General features: G+C 45.9%; 1 protein-coding gene across 8 annotated transcripts in view; it reads right to left on the bottom strand.

Annotated features, from left to right (window-relative positions):
* HY2 (phytochromobilin:ferredoxin oxidoreductase, chloroplast / phytochromobilin synthase (HY2)) overlaps positions 1-19,528 on the bottom strand; it is a 53,582-nt gene extending 34,054 nt beyond the window's left edge. For all 8 annotated transcript variants that reach the window (XR_015542276.1, XR_015542277.1, XR_015542275.1 and 5 more), the window contains exon 1: positions 19,134-19,528. Coding sequence is in view for 1 of the 8 variants with exons in the window: in XM_087386571.1 (XP_087242697.1) it covers positions 19,134-19,493 (360 nt within the window). In the remaining 7 variants the exon portion in view is untranslated. The remainder of the gene's footprint in view (positions 1-19,133) is intronic.
* Between the last annotated feature and the right edge of the window lie 1,769 nt (positions 19,529-21,297).

Genomic DNA, 21,297 nt, shown 5'->3' on the forward strand with positions numbered 1-21,297 from the left:
CCATTCTTGCTTGAGCTTCAAAGACGAGTAACGAAGTTAAGGTTCTAACCTATTTGTGGCGGCCCACAAGGCTGCCCACATGGCTGAGCCTCAGCCTCAGCCTCAGCACCCCCTTCTCCACAGCAGGCCCTTTGCTACCTTTTCTGGATCCATGTGCTGCCCATGTGGCAGCCTTCCTTACAACAAACCAACAAAACTCACCTGTTCTCTCTCAGAGTTCAGCCCGCATGCCTTGCCTTTTGGCAGGACTGCTCCAGCCCTATCCCAGCCCAAGCGGCTTGACTGTTCTGTAGCCCTTGTGGCAGTCCATATCGCTGCCCACATGGCTGATCCTCAGCCTCAGCACATACCTTCTCCACCCCTTTGGCTGCCTTTTCTGGCTCCATGAGCTGCCAATGTGCAGCCTTCCTTGCTACCCGCAACAAGAAAGGCTACCCACAACAAAGCCACTTCTCACCTATTCTCTCTCTCCGGATTGGATATCTTATGAGCTCACTCCGAACCAACTTAAACAAAGAACCATTGAACTCATTAAAGTGTGAAGGAAGCAAGGAAAGCACGACAGTGGACGGTTTACAGCGATGGACAAGCACTGATCCGGGATTTCAAATCTAAGCCTAAAGACTCTCAGTCTTAAACTGATGTAAATAAGGTCATCTTACTATGATACTAGAATGTAGCTATGCCTATAACAACTCGGGAGTAGTTGTTGCACTAAGCACTCCCTCGACTCTCTGACTATCCTGATGTAGTCGTCATTTTTGTGTTGCATGTACTTTGTATTATAGTCCCGTAAGGCCTTCTGCAGACGTTAACACATCTTTCTTTCTTTCTCAGTTCAGCCCCCATGGCATTCTTCTCTTCTGCCCACATGGCCTCTCTCAGATTCATTCTCATGCTGCTGCTCATCTTCCCCAATGACCTCTTCATATGTGGGCTCACTAGTGTGGAGGTCACCCCTAGATCTCAACACCCCCTCTCACAAGCCCAATGCCACCAACACCCACTCGTCAATGTAGATGCTCCATCAGGTCCTTAGAAGAGCTCTCTGGAACAATTTCAATACATCCTCAATCTTTGGTCCTTGGACCCACAGCTCCTGCTCCTCTCCAACCCCATCCCCATACAGGTAAGGCACCCTCGTACACAAGTATCTTCCATGCAGCACCTACAACCAATAGCACCACAAATTCCCGGTCATGAACATGCCAGCATCCCTGAGCACTCCAGGTATCTCCAACATGTTCATCCATGAAGTCATTGTCTCATCAACTCTGCAAATGAGAACCCATCCTCCAAATAACAAATGACCATCCAATTGTCCCTTTCAGAAACTTAGAACAGCTTGGATCCTGCCAAGCATCATGAATTCACGGCCTGTTTCAACCTGTCAATGGACCGGCATCATCCATAATCAAACCTTGCATCCACATAAATCTGCACTGACATGAATCCATCCAACTAATTTTGGACCTGATAACTCATCCCCTGATCTCCCACGAGCATATGCAGACTCCTTCAATCTATTGGAGGATCCCCAGTCTCCACGTAAAAGGCTTCAGCCAGACCACCCCCTCTAACTTCCATCATCTTACAATTAGGCCATGATGGAGAAGCCTCCTAACTAGGAGCCTCCCTGGAGTATCATCCAATGCAATGTATCTATATAAGTCTGAACTCTGACATCTAGCTCATCAGGCTACACTTCAGAATGCCCACCTTCACCTTCATCTTAGTGGTGCTCACCTCATTCTCTAAGTCCGATGACTGAGGAACATACGACAGTCTACACCTTTACGACAAAGCCCAGATCTAAGGAGCATTCTTCAATGGTTGCCATTGTTATGACCTCAAGGTCATAGCATGAGCTGGCATTGTGATTAGGTTAGGTTACCCTCTAAAAAGGGGTTCTGTTGTGACCTTAAGTCTATACCAGTGTAAGGGTGCCCTTAGGTTAGGGACACCCCTATGTGTAGGTCTATATATATGTGCTGAGGGCTCATTCACGGGCATCGTGCGGGGTCGACTCTTTAGGAGACCCAGACCTAGAGCAAGCCTATACCTAGTCTAGCCAAACACCTGATTGCCTGTGGTATGGGCCAAAAACATGGCTTGATGCTTGACTAACCTCATGCTCGAAGGGTGATGCCCTTGTCCCACCAACTGATGGCTTCTCCTGTCAAGTGCATGGAAGCAAGAATGCACTCTTTGTTATCCTCTGTCAGCACATAAGAAAATAACTCTCAAACTGGTTTAGCCAAACTAAATGCTCTATTTCCTGTCACTATTGAGATTGAGCTTCCTCGGAATAAGGGATTCACTGGTGGCGAAATTTGGTAGTTGAGCTCTGCTACTCTATCCCACTTACTTAGTGGTATTTCCAAGGGCTGTAAAAGTCCGGGTGGCTTCACCCGCTCGGCCTTGCTTACCTGACACGAGAAACACCGTGTCACATATTCATGAATATGCTTTTTCATCTTTGGCCAAAAGAAATCTTGCTTTACGAGATCATATGTTTTCTCGACCCCTGGATGTCCCGCACATGGGCTATCATGACACTGTCGAATGTCTCTCTGCCTGAGACCATTCTGACTAGGTACTACAACCTTGCCATTTCTTTCTAGCATACCATCCCTTATGGTATATCTTGCATAAGTTTGGCCTTTTCTGGATGCTAGGTCATCCTTTTCATTTTCCCCGGGTTTTAACACATGAGCCTTAGGCCATAAGCTCTGGACAAACTCGTCCACTTTCTGAGTTTCTCTAATCTCGGTCATTAGAGCACTCTCTAATACCGTGAAACTTAGGTTGTGCATAATGCGAGACAACGCATCAGCCACCTTATTATCTTTTCCTCTTCGGTACCGAATCGTTAAATTAAACTCATGCATGAGCTCTGCCCACCTAGCTTGGCGGCCCCTCAAGTCAGGCTGTTTACAAAAATGTTTTAGAGTATCATGATCCACATCCACATAAAACTCTGAACCATACAAATAATGCCTCCATGTTTTCAAGGCATGGATAACAGCATACAACTCCAATTCATGAGTTGGCCAATTCCTTTGAGAGGGAGAAAGCTTCTTGCTTTCAAAGGCTACTGGCCTTCCCTCTTGAAGGAGGACTGCTCCTACCGCAATGCCACTTGCATCGGTTTCTAGGAACAACAGTTTCTGGGGATCAACTATTTTTAACACCGGTCCTAAGACCACAGCCTGTTTTATGGTGTTAAAACTTTCTTGTTGATTCTGTCCCCAAATAAAAGGTACTTTATCTGAGGTCAGATCAGTCAATGGCGATACTATTCCGGAATATCCTTTGATATGTCTTCTATAAAACTGGACAAATCCCAAGAATGATCGCAACGTGGTCAGACTCTGAGGGATTGGCCAAGTTAGTATAGCAGCCACTTTCTTCGGATCCATTTCTATCCCCTGTGGAGTAAATATGAACCCTAAATATTCAAGCCTAACCATACACAGTATAGTTTTCTTTTTATTTACATAAAGACTGGCTTTCCTCAAAGTACTGAACACTACTCTTAAGTGTTCACGATGCTCAGTAATACTTTTACTAAATATCAGGATATCGTCAATAAAATGTACTACGAACTTTCCGATATACGGACGTAGTAAATCGTTCATAAGCATGACGAATGTAGCCGGAGCATTGGTAAGTCCGAAGGGCATTACCAAAAACTCATAATGACCAAACCTGCTTCTAAAAGCGGTTTATGCACATCCTCGGCTCTAATCCGGATCTGATGGTAGCCACACTTAAGATCTATCTTGCTGAAAATCACGGCTCCATGTAATACATCTAACAAATCATCAATCCGAGCCATCGGATACCTGTGCTTAACAGTGATATTATTTAATGCTCTGTAATCTATACAGAGGCGAAACGTATCATCCTTTTTCTTCTTTAATATCACTGGCGAAGCAAAAGGTGAGAAACTTGGTTGAATCTACCTCAACTTGAGGTATTCTTCCAGTTGTCTATGCACCTCCGCCTCTTCAGTAAAACTCATTCTATAGGGAGGTCTATTTACAGGTTCTGCCCCCGGGATCAGCTCAATCTTATGCTGAACATTCCGCTCTGGAGGTAACCCATAAGGTAGTTCATCCCTAAAACATTCAGAGAACTCCTCTGCTAGAAGATTAGCCAGCTTGGCCATCTCACCACTTTGCATAACATCAGTGCTAGCCGAACAATCATCAACCGGCTCTACTGATGCTATGCAAAGGAATAAAAACTCTACTTGAGCTTTTCGGATTTCCATCACGGAAACCAACGGTCCCTGAGGTATATCTTTTTCACCTCGCAAGACGTAAAGCACATCATTCATCTTGAATTGATATATGTGCTTTTTCCAATCAAAGGCTGGATTCTTCCTAGAATGCCACGCCATACCCAGGGCTATATCTGCATGAGCAAGCTTGGTCATTTCAAAATCAAGCTTCTCAGCATAGTCCTGAATCCGAAGCTCCAACTGGGTAACCCTTTGGTCCCATACTTCAGTTGAACTTCCATCTGCCATCCTGACCGTATACGCATAGTCAGATGGACTTGTCTTTAATTTCAGCCTCTTCACGAGCTTGGAGTTAATCACATTGTGAGTTGACGCCGAGTCAAACAACACAATGACATCATGATTGGCCACTTGCCCTTTCATTTTAATTAACTCCGTATCATTAAAGGCTGTATACCCCGTTGCTGCGGGCTTAGATAGGATGTTATCAGGTGCACTCGTCACTAGCTTAGCAACAGACACACATAACAAACAAGGTACTAACCTCTGAGAAGATCCCGCTAGCTAAATCTGCATCTCTTCCGCTTTGGGACTTCCCTCCATCTCCACGTCGCATTCTGAGATCACCATCTCAGCCATCCGACGATCTTTGTTACGTGGACAATCCTTCCACTGATGAGGCTGAAGGCAACCAAAACATAAGCCTTCTCTCCTCGCTTTTTCCCTTTGTTCTGGGTTCAAGGGAGACTTAGACCAAGCCCGGGCTGCCATTGGGGTTACTTTCCTCTTCACTCCAATGGTGGTACTTGGTTTAGGAGTTTCAGCCGGTTTCGCCTGCTTGGCTTGACCACTCGGCTGAGAACCACTCCCTCTACTAGTCCATTTCTTCTTAAACCCAGATTTCTTTGGATACCCATACTGGGTTCCGACCTGCTGTGCAAACCCACTTGGCTTGCTGCCCTTGGCATCTTCATAGTTCAGGGCTATAGCTATTGCATCATCTGGCGTGTTCGCGTACTTAGCCCGAGCTTCCATTTTTATTCGATCATTCAATCCAAATATGAAATCTTTCACTTGAATTGATTGAGGCAGGGGTTCGTCAACCTTCATTACACTCTCTCGAAACTTATCAGTGTATTCTGCCACTGATAAATTTCTCTGACAAAGGTTCCTATATTGATCCCAAGCTCGGGATGCTTCGTCAGGAGGTAAGAAGTGCTTCCTGAACTCTCTTTTAAACCCCTCCCAGGTAGTGGATGCTATACCATCTTTTTGTTGTTTAATCCACCACCGATCCGCTGCCTCACTAAACATGTGGGTGGCCTCACGGATCTTCTTGATGTCATTTCTGATTTCACAAATGGCGAACGCCTCGTCCCATTTGTGTAACCAGGTCTCAATGACATCGGAGCTACGGTCGTTCATCCGACCAGAATACTTTTCCGGTCTGTAATTGGCAATATTTGGCACTTTAGCCTTCCTAGGCTCAACCGTATGGACACTAGACTCCGGTTCCATTGGAGCCTTTCCCTTCTCCTCTCGAGAAGGTCTGGCAGACATACTATGTATCGCTCTCCTAAGTTCGGACTGCCCTGCATTGGCCTGTAATTGCTGCGCTAACAACTGTTGCAAGGCATCCTCCAGCAATGCAATCCTGCCAGATAAAGTATGAGCTACTGGGTGCGACACCTGCTGGGTCGGCCGGACTCCTGACTCACCAGGGTCCCTCCTGGAAGCCCCTTCTTCTGCTTCCATTCAGTCCAATGGGTGTTTTGTTTTGTTTTGTTTTTTCTTTTTTTTTTTTCCCTCTTTTTTTGTTTTTTTTAAACACCGCTAGAAAACTGTATTTACAAACTGACACAATTCAGTGTACTGACACTCTGACACAATTCCCTATACTAGGGAATTCCTGCAATCCCACATTCACACTGATCGGGCATTTAACACAAACATATATCTTAGACCGCGCTTTTCCCTATACTAGGGAAATTCCTACAAACTGACTCTGACTGAAGCACACAGGCATATGCACAGGCATAATCTGTCCCTACTACATCATCAAAGCCTCATCCAGGCTGATCATTCACGAGATCCTGTGTATGAAAGTAGAGCATCACCCGACTAAATCGAGAAGAAAAAAAAACAACACGAAACTAATGGAGGTCAAAGAAAGCTCCCTGGTCATCAACGATTTCGCCACTTCTTGGTTCCATGCAAATCCCGCCAACAGTCCGCAGTCACAGCCTTGGATGTCCCTCAACACTGGTCTATGTTTGCGCGGCCTTTTATACTTGCCTACCCAGATTTCTTTTTCAGCCCATAAACCCAAGTAAAATTGGAGTAGTCATCAATAAATGTGACAAAGTAGAGATGACCACCCAATGACGGAGTCCTCATGGGACCACAGACATCACTGTGTATAAGCTGTAATTTGCGAACAGCTTTAACTGAACCATCCTTTTTGAAGGGGAATCTATGCATCTTACCTAAAATGCACCCTTCACAGGCATGTGGAGGAGGTATCTCAAGAGGTGGCAATGCATCAACCATTGAAAATTTTTGAAGTGTCATTACTTACCTAAAATGCACCCTTCACAGGCATGTGGAGGAGGTATCTCAAGAGGTGGCAATGCATCAACCATTGAAAATTTTTGAAGTGTCATTAAGCTGTTGTAATGCATGTGGCCATATCTAGCATGCCATAATTCTGCATTTTGCATGGCAGCTGTAGGGGTAGAAACTGCCAGAGCATGGGCTGCTCTTTTCTAAAAAATATCAAGCTGAAAAAGCCCACGCAGCAAAGTACCAGATAACCTTAAGGCATAGTTAGCTTCCCTGTCTCGGACAGCACATTTGTCATCCTCAAAGATGACCTGAAATCCCCCTCTGTTAAGAGTGGACACTGAAAGAAGATTTTTGGTTATGCCAGGCACATATAAGACATCTGAAAGTCTGAGAATTGAGCCATCAATTGCAGTGAGCTCAACCTCTCCTGTGCCACGTACTGAATATGAGGAGTTGTTGGCACAAGTGACTTTCTTACCAACAGGAGGTGGATGCAAGGAAGTAAAAAGACACTTCCTAGAAGTGATGTGCTTGGATGCACCGCTGTCAAAATACCATGTGTTCAGTGTTTCATTAACACTGAAAGCAGATGCATCTGTAGAAGAGTCAAAGCTGCAAGTCAAAAATGCATATGTATCATCACTGCAAGAGGCTGTACTATCCCGAGCATCTGGAACAGCCAACCTAGAATCTGAAATGCAAGATAAAAAGGCATAATCTTGACCAACAAAGTTGCCTGTAGCATCCCCACTGTCAGATGCACAAGGGGCTGAATCTGAAACAGCCATTCCTGAGCTGTTTTTCTTTTCTTTTGCAATCCTTTTCCTGCATTCTGCTATGTGATGACCTGGCTTTTTGCAGTAGTGACAAAAACCCTTGTTTTTGGGCTTACTTGCATCACTTTTAGCCTTTTGTGAAGGCTGTCCTGACCCACTAGAAGGCTGATTTGCTGCTGTCTTTGCCTGTCCCTTTGTTTTTTATTTAAATTTTGAGAGCATGGCTTGTTCACCTGCACGTGAAGCCAAATTTTTCCTGGTCTGCTCTTCCTGAAGCAGAAGTCCTATCAACTCATGAAAAGTGAGAGGATTTGCACCCCCCCTCAATGATAAATTCAGCGAAGTGTGAAAGCTGAGATAAGACTCAGGAAGAGAATTCAGAGTGGTTGTAATCATCTCTGAATCAGGAATAATTTCATCTATGTTTAACAATTGCTCTCTGAGATCCTGTAGCTTTGTGAGGTGGACTGACATGGAGTCACCCTCCTCCATATGTGTATTGCTCAACTCTCTTTTTAAGAAAGATACCCTGGCATCATTCCGTGCTGCATACATGCTTTCCAAAATATCCCACGCTGCCCTGGAGGTCTTACACGACCGGATATGCGGAATGATTGATCTTTTCACTGAAAGAAAGATGCATGACAAGGCTAAGGCATCCCGTGAATCCCATCTCTTCTGCTCTGGAGTATTGACTGTAGCTGCACCAACAACTTGTCCTGCAGCTGCACCCTGTGCACGACCTCTTCCACCTCCTTGCTGAGGAGGGGTAGCAGGTGCAATATCTGCTGGTCGGATTTCATCCCCATTGACATAATCCCATAAATTGCGAGAAATCAGAATATTACGTACCATGAAACTCCAGAGGGAGTAGTTGGTACCATCCAACTTGTCTTCCTGTGAAAGACCACCGAACTGGAACTCATTCTGATTTTGATGGGCCATATCTGAGAAAGAGATTGAAGCAGATACAAAGCTGAATTCCCTTACTGGGAATAAAATGCACAACTCCCAAAAACACAGCCAAGCACGGGCTGTATATGCAACTTAGATTTCTGTACTTGAGCTGTCAGAAATCTGTCCAAGCATCAAACACTCTCCAAAATCTGCCAAAAGTGTTCCAAACACTCCAAGAAAGGCAGTATGTACTGAATACTCCAAAAAATGCTCTCTCAACACAAAAGCCCCAATTTGTGGCTAGAAATTGCAGCCAGAAAGGGGCAAAATTACTAAAAGCCCCAAATCTTCAATTTTTAAACAAAAGCCCCAAATTTCAGACTAGATCTGCAATTTTGCTCCAGATGTAGCTCCAAACTTGCACAATGATTGCAATGTCTGCAATATACAAAATGCCCCAAATGTACTCCAAGACAGCTGCACCAAACTATGGTTTTCTACAAGATGAGCCTGCCCAAGAACACCTGTGGCTGAAGGCAACCGGTGTAGATCTGCAAGCACAGATCTGAAAGTACAGAAGTGCACGCAAAACTAGGAAGGGTACAAGTGGCACGGTACAGTACGGACTGTACGGTACACTTTGTACGGGCAGTACGGCAAGGTTGTCCAGGTGCTCCTGCGCAAGTACGGCGATGTACGGCGCTGTACGGTAGAAATGTACAGATTCCTGCGCAGGTACGGCGAGCAGATACTGTACGGCTGGTACGGCTAGCAGGTACAGTACGGCGAGCAAGTACTATACGGGACTGTACGGTAAACCGTACAGTCTGGTGACGATGTACGGAGGCAGACGGCGACACGTACGGAGGCAGACGGCGAATTCCGTACAGTCATACGGACTGTACGGACAAGTTGGAGCAGGGGGAGTACGTTGAGGGATCAGGGAGCCAGAGGCTCTTGAACCCGCTCTGATACCAAATGAAGGAGAAGGGAGTGAGTGAGAGCAAGAGAGATTGAGAGAGCAGGAAGCTTGGAAGCTGAAGACGTAGTTGCAATAGAATAGAGTAAGTGAGTACAACTCAAAGTGAGAAAGATAAGGTTTTGTCCTAGTGACAAAACCTTAGTAGTCACTAACCATAGTTAGTGAACTAACTGCGGTTAGGGGGAAAAACCTCTTAAAGAGGGAAAAGTGCCCCTAACTAGCTTATTATATTACATTGGTCACTGCTGAATTATATCTATAATTCTAACACCGCATGGAATCTCCGTTGATCTGAGGTCGGTCAACGTCGAAGGGCCTGCCTAATTCTCGAATTACTGTTACGCCCCCCCTTCCGTTGTAGTTACGGGAGCGTCATCGATCACGGGCATCGTCAACAGCTTCGTCGTCACGTCGCAGCGTCGTTGCGGTCAGCCCGTCGCCTCGCCACCTATGCTCCAGTCCTGCTGTCCATCACGTGAAGGTCTAATTCCTTGCCTATCCGTCGTCAGCCACCAGGGCTGTCCAGGCCTGCACCTCGAGCTCACGCTGCCCTTTCGTCATCGTCGTGCAATCCCCTCCACTTCGTAGCCTTGGGCTCTGATACCAAATGTAAGGCACTAATATCTAATTTCTACTGCAGATCACGGGAGCAGCACCATGAATAACCTCCCAGCCAAATCTTGTTGAAGCTCACGAGCAGACAGAGAAATCCCGATACAAATCATACGTGAAAATCCTTCTCTTCTCTCTCTCTAGCCTCAACAAGCCCCAACTCCCTAGATAGATCTAGATGCCACATGTCATCCATATAGGGCCTTTCTAATGCAACATTTCACCCCTCTTTTGGGATGCATTAAATTCTTTGCCCCTAGGCACAACCTTTGCATTAGGCCCTTGGCCTTAGATCTACCTAGCCTGGTGCTATCAGCCCTCACCTAGGACCTTGACATTAATTCCCTCCCGATCATTTACATGAAGCGCAAACAAATATATTACAAAGATAGATCCTTTAAGGGAAATGTCAACTGATTCTTCCGAGGTCATGCTACCTCGGCTAGAGCGTAACAGAGAGAGAGAGAGAGAGAGAGAGAGAGAGAGAGAGAGAGAGAGAGAGCTGGCATGTATATCATCATATAATGCACATGATTCTAAAACAGCAGAAGAATGAGTATACGCTAACTATTATCTTTATTTAGTAGGCCTTGGCAATCACCAACGGGCCACTTATAACTGTAGGCTTCCTTCAATGAAGGGGCTGAATTCAACATCTCTAACCCCAGTGAAGAGGCTGGATCTATTGGCTGAAGAGGCTACAGCTGGCTGCTCATGGCTGAATCTGACTGGGAGCTGAAGGTTGAGAGGTCAGCAGGGGCTGGTGGGGAGGGACCACTTTCGAGGCTATGCCCTTGACTAGTCCTCCTGAATGAGGGCTTAGGACTGCCTTTATAGCCTGAAAAGCTCCCATAGGTCCATTCCACAGGCTGGTCTGTACGTGCCATTTACGGACTAGTCTGTAACTCTGGTTCAATCTATCCATATAACCGACCTAGTCTAGCCAGATCCAGGCCAGATCTAAGCCTGTAAAAGGCCCCACCCTGCCCTTAACCTTGCTGCAAATCTGTTGCAAGCTTCTAGAAGGTTATGGTGCATTATGCCGATAGAGGATACTTGCGGGAAACAAGCCTTGGAGAATGCTATGTCAGCTTACATGACAGGGACACCTCATAAGGCCGCATCCAATGTCCTTGCCAGCCTCAACAAAATCTGCCTAGTCTTGATTGAGAAAATTGTAAATTTGGAAGCCATAAATGTGGCCTTGCTAGCTGAGAAAACACACGTGGACAAGACATTGGCCGAAATAAAGAAACAAGGGGGAAAGATGCAGGAAGAATGGAGAAAGGAGAAGGCCGAGAGAGAGGCATGGGAGAAAGAAAATGCAGCGTTAGAATTAGACAAAACTAGCCTCTAAGGCAAGATGCAAGAAATGGCAACCAAATTGCAGCACTCAGAGACATGAAAGGGACTCTGGAGGGGACATGCAAAGCAATGGATGAGCTGAAATACTCAGAAAAGAGATGGCAGCTATGCAGGCCACCATTCAAGGGAAACATGCTGAATTCATGCAGCAAATTACCAATGGGAAATTGGAGATGCTGGAGTGGAAAGAGCTGGTTTAAAAAAGGCACATCAGCCCCCACGAAGGAGTTCATATTAGATGCCCTCGAGGAGGACAAGAGACGAAACAGCAAGTCTTGAAATGTCCTACTCGGAGGTCTAGCGGGAGGCGATACCCCAATGGCAGACGCCAAAGCCCTGTTCACAAGATGGGTGTCAACCTTACTTGTGAGGCAGGTTCGAGGGTGCAAGGCCGATGTGCAAACAAGGCCATTGGTAGTGAGATTCCGGACAATAACGGACAGGTCGACCCTCATGAGCATGAGAACAACATTGAAGGGAATCAGGACTTTCTTGGATGCCGGTTTCACAGTCCTACAGCAAGAACACTGAATGGAAGGCGGGGGGGTTTCTTAGAGACCTACACCGACAAAGATGTGATTTTCTACACTGAGACACATGAGAGCCTAGAGAGGGGACTACCCACAATGACAAGATAGGAGCTCACAAAAAGGAGATGAGGAGAGACAGTAGGATACGAGCTCCAGAGTGGCAGTTCTCTTTAGATCACATCTGAGACAGCTTATATTTGTGATGCGGAAGGAGGAGCATGCATGACACATGTGGGTACGAGTCCAGTCGCTTGACACGTGACCAACAACTTCCCCCCTGGCACATCATCATATGCACACGAGGACACCAAAAAGGGTAATAGCCCATGCAAGAAGATATATGGTGATATCTAGGCAGGGGGAGATCCTCCTCCTAGGTAACTTTAAAGTGCGTACGAGGAGCAGACATGTGGATTTGCTTGACTTTGGATTTGATACCCTCGGAGTACCAAAGATAGATCCAACTAAGCTTGGGAGAGCGAGAATGCCCCCCATGTCACACGGTATGGACGACACTAGTGCACGACTTGATCATATATAACGATCTTCATAGATGGTCATCATCCGGAGGGCCCAGTTGTTTCTGACATGGGGCGGGAACGAGTATAGTGGACTACCTAATGGGCTCCCCACCCTTTATGTTGCATGTACATGACTTTATTGTTCCTCCTCCCCCCACTGGTGCTGACCACTCCTATATGGCATTCAGCATCTTGACTACCATGCCAACCACAGGACAGGACCCTCCTATCCCCACTCGTGTTCAACAACACTTTGACCATGCCCTTGATGTGGTTTATATGAGCCACTTGCTGTGTGAGCTAACGACCTCCCTTGAAGATGATGCAAACCTCACCCATGCCTCAATCACTCTAGTATCAGTGGTTTAGGATGCCGCCACCAGATCCTTCCCCACAACTCGATCTATGGCACATCCTATCACAGGGACGTGAATTTCTAAGCTTTAGGAATTCACGGTGACTACCCTAGCCTCCACTTGATTAAACAGCTCAAAGTACACTTCAGTGCAATTAATTCCATGGGCCAATGCAAGGGACTGAAGGTTAGAGAGGGGTGAAAATCCCTTTAGCTAAAAATAGCTCTAGGAGCCACGTTTCGCTAACTGCAAGCAAAAAAGTCGAATTTTGCTTTTAGGGCTGTTTTTGCGACCACAGAAGAACAGGGAGAGGCAAGTCATAGGCTGGGAAAGAGCTCCAGGGCTATTCTATCACATCGGTTTGCTGATTTTTGACTACCAAGGCAGTCTATGGGCTGTTGGTGGGCTGCCACAGCTGCCAGAAGCTCAAAAACGAAATTCGTTTTTGTGCCAGGAGCCTCCAAATCAGTTTGTTTTTGCAGCATCCCTACTGCTCATGCCTTCCCAAAGGCCCAAATCTGATTCGCACTTCTTCAATGAGTTTTCCAGGCCAGGTGCCTATCAAAATCACACTTTTCTGAGTAGTTTGGAGCTTCCAAGCAACTCGATTTGCTTCCAGACTTGGCGATTCTCTTCCAGCAGGTTTTCCAAGGTTGCTTTTGCTGATTTTCACCTACCAGCGTGCCAGAGATCTTGCCGGGGAATTTCGTTTTTCCATGCTGATTCAAAAACAGTTATTGGCACACAGTGGTAGAGTTTCCTCGTTGCTATTCTGATGTGATGTGGATGGAGGAGGGTGAACTGGCAGATTCACCTCAGTTGATGCAACTCTGCTTTTCAATTTGAGCCGACTTCGGTTGGGGCTCATTCAAGCTCAGCAGAGCGTGCCTCTGGAGCATTGCCTGATGCTCAAGAGGGCGGTAGCACCTCCACTCCCTTGGTTCAGACCGCTCCTAATATCTAGAAGTCGCTTGGTGACATTGTCAGTCTCACTCGAGGTACCACTTGCTGACAGTATATCTGTTGTGGGACTTCTAGATCAATGTGCTAGTCACCGTCAGACTATCCGTACATGGTATATGAGTTGGTTACTTGCAGCTCTATCAAATCATATATTGCATGTATATCTTGTTTATCTTGTATCTTGAATAAACAGGTACATGTAAGAAAATGGCATAGTCTGCCAAATCTATTGAGATGGTTTTGTGCTTGGATATGGTTTGCTATCCATGGCTTTGCAAATCATGTATAACTGCAACACCAGTCTTGTCGTGCACGTGGCACATTCTTGTAATGGCCGCTCTTACATGACATGTCATCGGAGGGAATATCCCTATAGCATTCTGCGGTCACTGCTATTGTCGAGAAGCAAGATGGCCTACCTGCTAGAACAAAAACAGGAAGTGGTAAACTACAGTCATTGCCACATGATTCTGATGGCACTTGATGCCAAACTGGTTGGTTCACTTTCAATAAATTCTTGTGAATATGAGTGGTTTGGCTTGTGAACTTGTGTGATATGTTCTTGATATACCACGGATTATGGATGGTTTCTTTCCTGCCAAGACTCTTTTAGAGCTACCAAGATAGATTTGGACAGTCCGCCATAAGACGAAGTGGGTAAATAATTGAAAGGAACATGTGTGAAAAGCAGGGATGTTTGTCTACGTGCATGAAGTGTTTTGGTGTATACTCATGATGCACCACTAGTTGTGGGTCCTGAGGGATGGCCATATGAAAGTGGGTAGTACATCGAGAGAAACATGTATGGGTCCTGCAGGATGGCCATATGAAGGTACACATTGACTATATGTCTGCATGCATTGAGTGTTTGTGTATGCTCTTGATGTACCTCGTGCTTTGGGTCATACGGGATGTTCATGAGAGGATAAATCATCTATGTGGGTCCTACGGGATGGCCATAGGGAGCATCTTGTCTGTCTGAGCCTGTATGTCTACTATTTGTGGAAGGATGCCTGGTTGTGTTTTTGAACTAACTGAGGCTTTGACCTTCTACTTGCTTTGAGACTTTTGCTACAGGTTCTAACGGAACAAAGCAAAAAGTTCAGTGCAAATGGCGACATTTGCAATGTTTCAAGGAGGGTCTGTCACGGGGACCTGAATTTCTAAGTTTTAGGAATTTACGGTGACTACCCTAGCCTCCAACTGATTAAAACAGTTCAAAGGACGCTTCAGTGCAATTAATTCCATGGCCAAGGCAAGGGACTGAAGGTTAGAGAGGGGTAAAATCCCTTTAGCTAAAAATAGCTCTAGCAGCCACGTTTGGCTAGCTGCCTTGGAAGCAAGCAGAAAAGTCGAATTTTGCTTTCAGGGCTGTTTTTGGGACCACAAAAGAACAGGGAGAGGCAAGTCATAGGCTGGGAAAGAGCTCCGGGGCCATTCTATCACATCAGTTTGTTGATTTTTGACTACCAAGGCAGTCTAGGGGCTGTTGGTAGGCTGCCATGGCTGCCAGAAGCTCAAAAATTCGTTTTTGTGCCAGGAGCCTCCAGATCAGTTCGTTTTTGCAGCATGCCTACTGTTCATGCCTTCCCAGAGGCCCAAATCTGATTCGTACTTCTTCCAGGAGCTTTCCAGGCTAGGTGCCTATCAAAATCGCACTTTTCTAAGCAGTTTGGAGCTTCCAGGCAACTCGATTTGCTTCCAGACTTCGTGATTCTCTTCTAGCAGGTTTTCCAGGTTGCTTTTGCTGATTTTCACCTGGCAGCGTGCCAGAGATCTTGCCAGGGAATTTCGTTTTTCCATGCTTGCTGATTTTTCCAGGGTTTCCCGAGCTTTCCCAGAACCTTCAGATCCTTTTGCTTTGTGCTCCCTTGATGGGTGTTCAGAGCTACCAAGACATATTGAATTGTTTTGCTGGCCTCTGACTTGCTAGGACTCCCTTGACGGGTATTCAGAGCTACCAAGTCAGATTGCACTAATTTCTCTCCTGCCAGGATTCCCCTAGTGGGTATCAGAGCTGCCACGTTAGAACCCTCAGCCAGATTCGGAACAAGGGCTACCATGGAATGTTGCACTGGACTAGGATGCCTTTTCTGTTATTGCATATCAGGATGGAAGTGCCTATGATCGGATTACTCAGTTGGCTGTCTGTTGGCTAATGCACCGCGGTGCTATTCCTGCATTTGCAAGCCTTTGAATAAAAGATAAAGATAAGGGGCACTAAGTTTAGGGCCAATCTGGTGTCGGGTGCAAACAGGGGCGATCTAGCTCCTGATTTTGGTTTCTGCTATTTACTTGTTGGTTGTTATTATTTTCTGGTTGGCTTTCTCTAAGCTGCTGAAATCATGGTTTTTGTTGGTTAATAATTGTTCACCGCCCTTTGGAGATCCCGAAGGCCGGTTTCACGTCCCCTGGCTGGGAAGTTGTCCTAGAACCCACAATCTCATAATGAGTGCCGAGAGATGAGATCTCACCTCATACGTGAGCTGGCGTTGGGGCACCTTACGACGCCTAAGGTGCAGTGGATCGCACATCACTTGACACGCCGTAAGAGATGGGCTTTCCTCTCGCATATGATGGATGAGGTCACCCAATCTTTTCAAGGAGACCCCACTATTGCATGGGGCCTTCTCTCTAAGGGAAAGCCACCCACCCCCATCACAAATCTGGGTCTCGCACATACACGACATCGTGCTACGACGTCTCGATCCATGCATCACCTAATATGTCTTCTCTACCCAAACCCACCACATCCATCTTGTTCACTACACAAAATGTGCGAGCTACCTTGTGCCGGCTCCACAACTGAGGGGTTGTGGATTGAGCATTTTGCACATCGACATGAAGACTTGGCTTCGATCTTAACGCAGAGGTTCAATCATGCAGTTGTACGCAGATGACATAGTTCTCATATCCTCATCAGCGGCAAGCCTACAGAGACACCTAGAGGCCCTAGAGGGGTTTTGCAAAAAGATACCTGACAGTCTACCTTGGTAGGACCAAGATTATGACTTTCAACACATCAAGGGCAGTACTTCATCGACACAGCTTCACTTACCAAGGGGAGCCGATGGAGATTGTGTAGTCATACGCCTAGCTAGGGGCAGTCTTCACAGGGCCAAATTTCACAATGACTCATGTAGCCTAGGCACAACTTAACGAGGACAGGGAGCTCTGGGTTGGCTAGAGCGACAGTGCTTTCAGGCACACTTCTAGGACCCTCAAACGAAGGGATGGCTACTTGATATACTTGTGAGACCCGCACCCATGTATGAAGCATCCTTCTAGGGGAGTGACCTATCGACCGAGATTCAAAAGGTTACAATAGATTATAGGGTCCAAGATGATTCAGACTAAGCCCTCGGTCCCTCATCAAATTGTACAGACAAAGTTCGCCATGACACCACTCTAGATTGATGCCATCTTCCAGGCCGTAGCATATCTTCAATAGGTTTGGACTTTGCCTAGTTGGAGACTACCGATGTTGACACACTAGTCATTCAGACGGCTTGCCAAGAGAGGGGTTAGCATGGCCTATTTTGCACGCATATTCAAATGGTTTATCAATCAGCGCGTTCAAATGGACCGCCTTCCCCGTTCCAGTACAGCTTGGATGCCCTGTCTCTCCTGATCCCGCGAGATGAGATCAACCATATTATACGGTTGGATCTACTCCAACTCTATACATCCCAGTCTTGGGGGGGACCAGGAATTTCCCACAAGATTCACTTCTACCACAACCACTTCTTGAGAGTATTAGAGGATGAAGTGATTATCAAATCCCATTATCTGGAGGACAGATGGGTTTAACACGCATTGAGGATTGCCATCCGACAAATGCAGGTCTCATTCCATCAGCCAAGAATCGAGGCAAGGAGAGCCATTGGCATGCCTAAAGAGCAACGAATCTGCAAGTTATAAACAATGGCGGAGGTGGAGACAAAGGAGCATTTCCAATGTACCTGGCCAGTCTACTATGAGATTCAAGGACAGTACCACTGTCTCTTTTGGGAGGGACACGGTTTTGGGCCACTCTCTCAGTTGATCCACTTTCAGGACCAACTCTACATTGGTCTCCATCTGATGGAGATGTGGCGACATAGAAAGATCATGTTGCGCCAGATCAGACAACACCAATCGACAGTGCCACAAGAGACAGAGATAGATTGAGCACAGCCATATGTCTCAGATTTCTATGCATTTGAGTCAGCCCCGGGACATAGTGGAATAGAGGAGGAATAGCTGACATGAGGGCAGCATAGGTCAATGGGGATAGACGACGCAAAGTGGTGGAGCCAGAGACATAGAGACCACGCTCGATGCAAAGGTCGACCAAAGCATGCACGATGGAGGTTCAGCCCACCCCAACTCTTCTTAGAGGAGACCGCCCGAGCCAAGGTGTCACTCTTGATATGGCTCAGCACATACAAAGATCACGGAGACCATGCCTCCCCCACAGCGTGAGACGACCTAACAGATACAGATACGAGATATCTTTGCCTCTTACCAAAGAGCCGCCATGGAGCTTGGTTATGCATTTTGAGTACTAGTTTTGACTTTTGAGGGGGGGGGGTTTCTTTTTGAGCTTCTTAGCTTACCACTCAGGAAGGGCCCTAGAAAGCCCTTTGCCTCAGCCCACAATGGCTTGTATGAGTTACTCTTGGATCGTACTTTGTCTCATGGGCCACAAGGCCTCCTGAAGATCTTTCTTTCCCCACTGGTCTGCTGCAGTTATGCCAGATCTGACCAGTTTCAAAGGAAGGTCATTATTTTGCTTCCTTTTCATAAGCCTGTTGGGCATAATGCACCGAATCAATCTCTTCCTGCTCCTCCTTTTATACCACCATTTCCACTGTTGTAGATGTCACGCAAAGTCTATTTGATTAGAAAAGCTGGCTTGACCACTAGACCAGCCGGTAATAGAACAGGAACAGCCGGACTAGGGAGGGATTTACCAAGACTATGCTCCCATGATAGAGCAGCGATTAGCATTAAGACCATGTCTAAAATCTTGCTGATAAAGAATAGTTTTCAAATTTTGACCGTCATCACTGAAAGTGATCTATAATAAGGTTCTCCAGACTGGCTTTTCTTCACTCACCACACTCTGGACAATTTGCTCATGGTCCCCCAGCTTGGGATAAGGAGAAAGCCTCTGGACGATACTTGTGTTTTTTTATTAGGTCCTGTAGTCTGGTTCGCCTAAAGGCTCCGAACCTCGACCTTATACTGACAGCCACATTAAGGATTGTCTCTGTGGACAAAAGAATATTTTTAAACGTACAGTTTTCTTGGCCTGCATGACGTTATTACCTACCTGAAATGGACAGGACACAAGCTGTGCATAGTGGCCAACTTCCCGAATGGCGAATTCTACGAATTCATCGTACAAAGCTGACTCTTGTTCCACCTCGAAGTTCGTCATAGCGTTCCACCTGTGGCTGACTCTCCGCTGCTTCAGAGATAGACCATTTGAGGAGACGAAACAGCAGCAGGCAGAAAATTCTAGGACTGCAATGTGAGAACTGTAGGAGCTAAAAACTTTCCGCGCGTTATAAGGTTGGCGAGTTGAGCTGAAACTGAAGCTACGCCCAGATGTTGGATTTGAAAACGCAACAATGTGGGACGGTGGTGCAACATTTGCAGCGAAAGAAGTGCCAAGCAACTGGAGGCCCATGGTTTCGTGATAAAATTTGTTGTTGGCGATTATAGTTCTAAACGCTTGCCTCTTAAAAGAAATCAATGGGAAGTGAAAATTTTCAAAGCGATTATAGTTCTAAACGCTTGCCTCTTAAAAGAAATCAATGGGAAGTGAAGATTTTCAAAGAATGAAGACAAGCACGTGTCTAGACTATGATGGAGGGGCGAGGAATTCAGGTATAGACAACCCAGAATTGAGCAGTAGGCCGGAGCTGGTTTCCCCAGTTTTCGACCACCACCCAGCGACGACTTCGGACCGTCTATGGCTTGCAGACGTGTCCTGACACAAGGTGGCATTACACCCGGCAGCTCATGGGATTTTCTAATGGATTGATTGATGCCGTGCATTGCGCGCCTCTTTCTAGCTGCACGATCGAAAACTTGCTCTAACAACGCATGAGCAGTGCCATTTGTCCGTCGAAGAATCAAGATCAAAATGTAACAGTTAGATCTAGATGCAATCTAAGGGTGTTGGTTTACTCTGCTAGTCCGCGCGAATCTGCCCTACTCTACTACGTCCATAGTCCGACTAGGGAATTTTGTAAAGTAGCCGGTCGATTTTAACTGGATTGTAGGAAATCGTGTAAAGTAGCTGGTTAACATTTGGATTACACTTTACAATTATGGATATATCTCAATCGGACAGTCAAGCTTAGTCCAACCGTTCATTCAAGAAAGGTTGCAATTTATGCTTTCTAATGCAAGTCTTTCTAGTGGTTTTTGGGCTGAGGCCATGAAGACTGCAGTGGATCTGATCAATAGATCACCTAGTAAGAGTTTGGATGGTGGTATTCCTGAAGAGGCATGGAGTGGCAAGAAGCCCTCTTACTCTCATTTGCGTATATTTGGGTGTGAGGCATATGCAAATGCGCCAAAAAACTTCGGAAGAAGCTAGATCCTAAGTCTAGGAAATGCATCTTTTTGGGTTATGGTGAAAGTGAAGAGATGGGCTATCATCTCTGGGATCCAGAAGCAAAGAAAATCATACAAAGCCATGATGTGGTCTTTAATGAGAAGAAGATGCATAAGACACCCATGAGGGATGTGGAAATGAGGAGAATCACTTTCCAAGATGTGAATCCAGAGCTAGACGCTCAAGCAAACTGGGATGCAATGTTGTCTTGCCTTCTAGCAAGGCATGTCATTGTGCTTCGCTGAGTCTATTGAATTGGTATGTGCTTTTCGTTTACTGGTATCATTGAAAGAGTCTCTCATTGTTACAGGATTGTATTTTCAATATTTCTGGTTATGGAAATTATTTTATTTTAGTCAAGTGTGACTATGGCAAAGTATTCCATAAAAGTGCATCGAACGCAGCGGGGGTCCTAGTGGATGCTTTGTGGGGTTTAGTTGGTGATGCCTAACTACCTGTGTTTTGCCATGCTAGATGGTTAGTATTGTGGGTGATTCCATGTTAATACTAATGCCGCTAGTGTTACTGGTGTTATTGCAATTGGTCGCAAGGTGTGTATTTTGATGTCTGTATATCAAGCATACAATTGTGTTGGGATTAGTTGGTGTGATGATTCATCAATGGATTGTAACAAGTAGCACAATTGGCGGCTTGAGTACAGATGATGAGTTGGATAACGAGGAACAGAGATGATGAAGGTGATTTGGATTGATTGAAGTATCAAAAGGTCACCAAAGGCCATGGGCCATATTGTAAAGTAATGAATAGTAAGCCGTGGGCTAATTTGTTTCATTAATTGTGGATGAGGCTATATTAAGCCTTATGATATTTTAAGCTCATGGAGCTATGTTGAGAAATCCCTCTAATT

This window comes from Dipteris shenzhenensis, chromosome 15, assembly GCF_047967505.1.
Source record: "Dipteris shenzhenensis isolate YYH24624 ecotype China chromosome 15, Dip_SZ_1.0, whole genome shotgun sequence".
NCBI lineage: Eukaryota > Viridiplantae > Streptophyta > Polypodiopsida > Gleicheniales > Dipteridaceae > Dipteris > Dipteris shenzhenensis.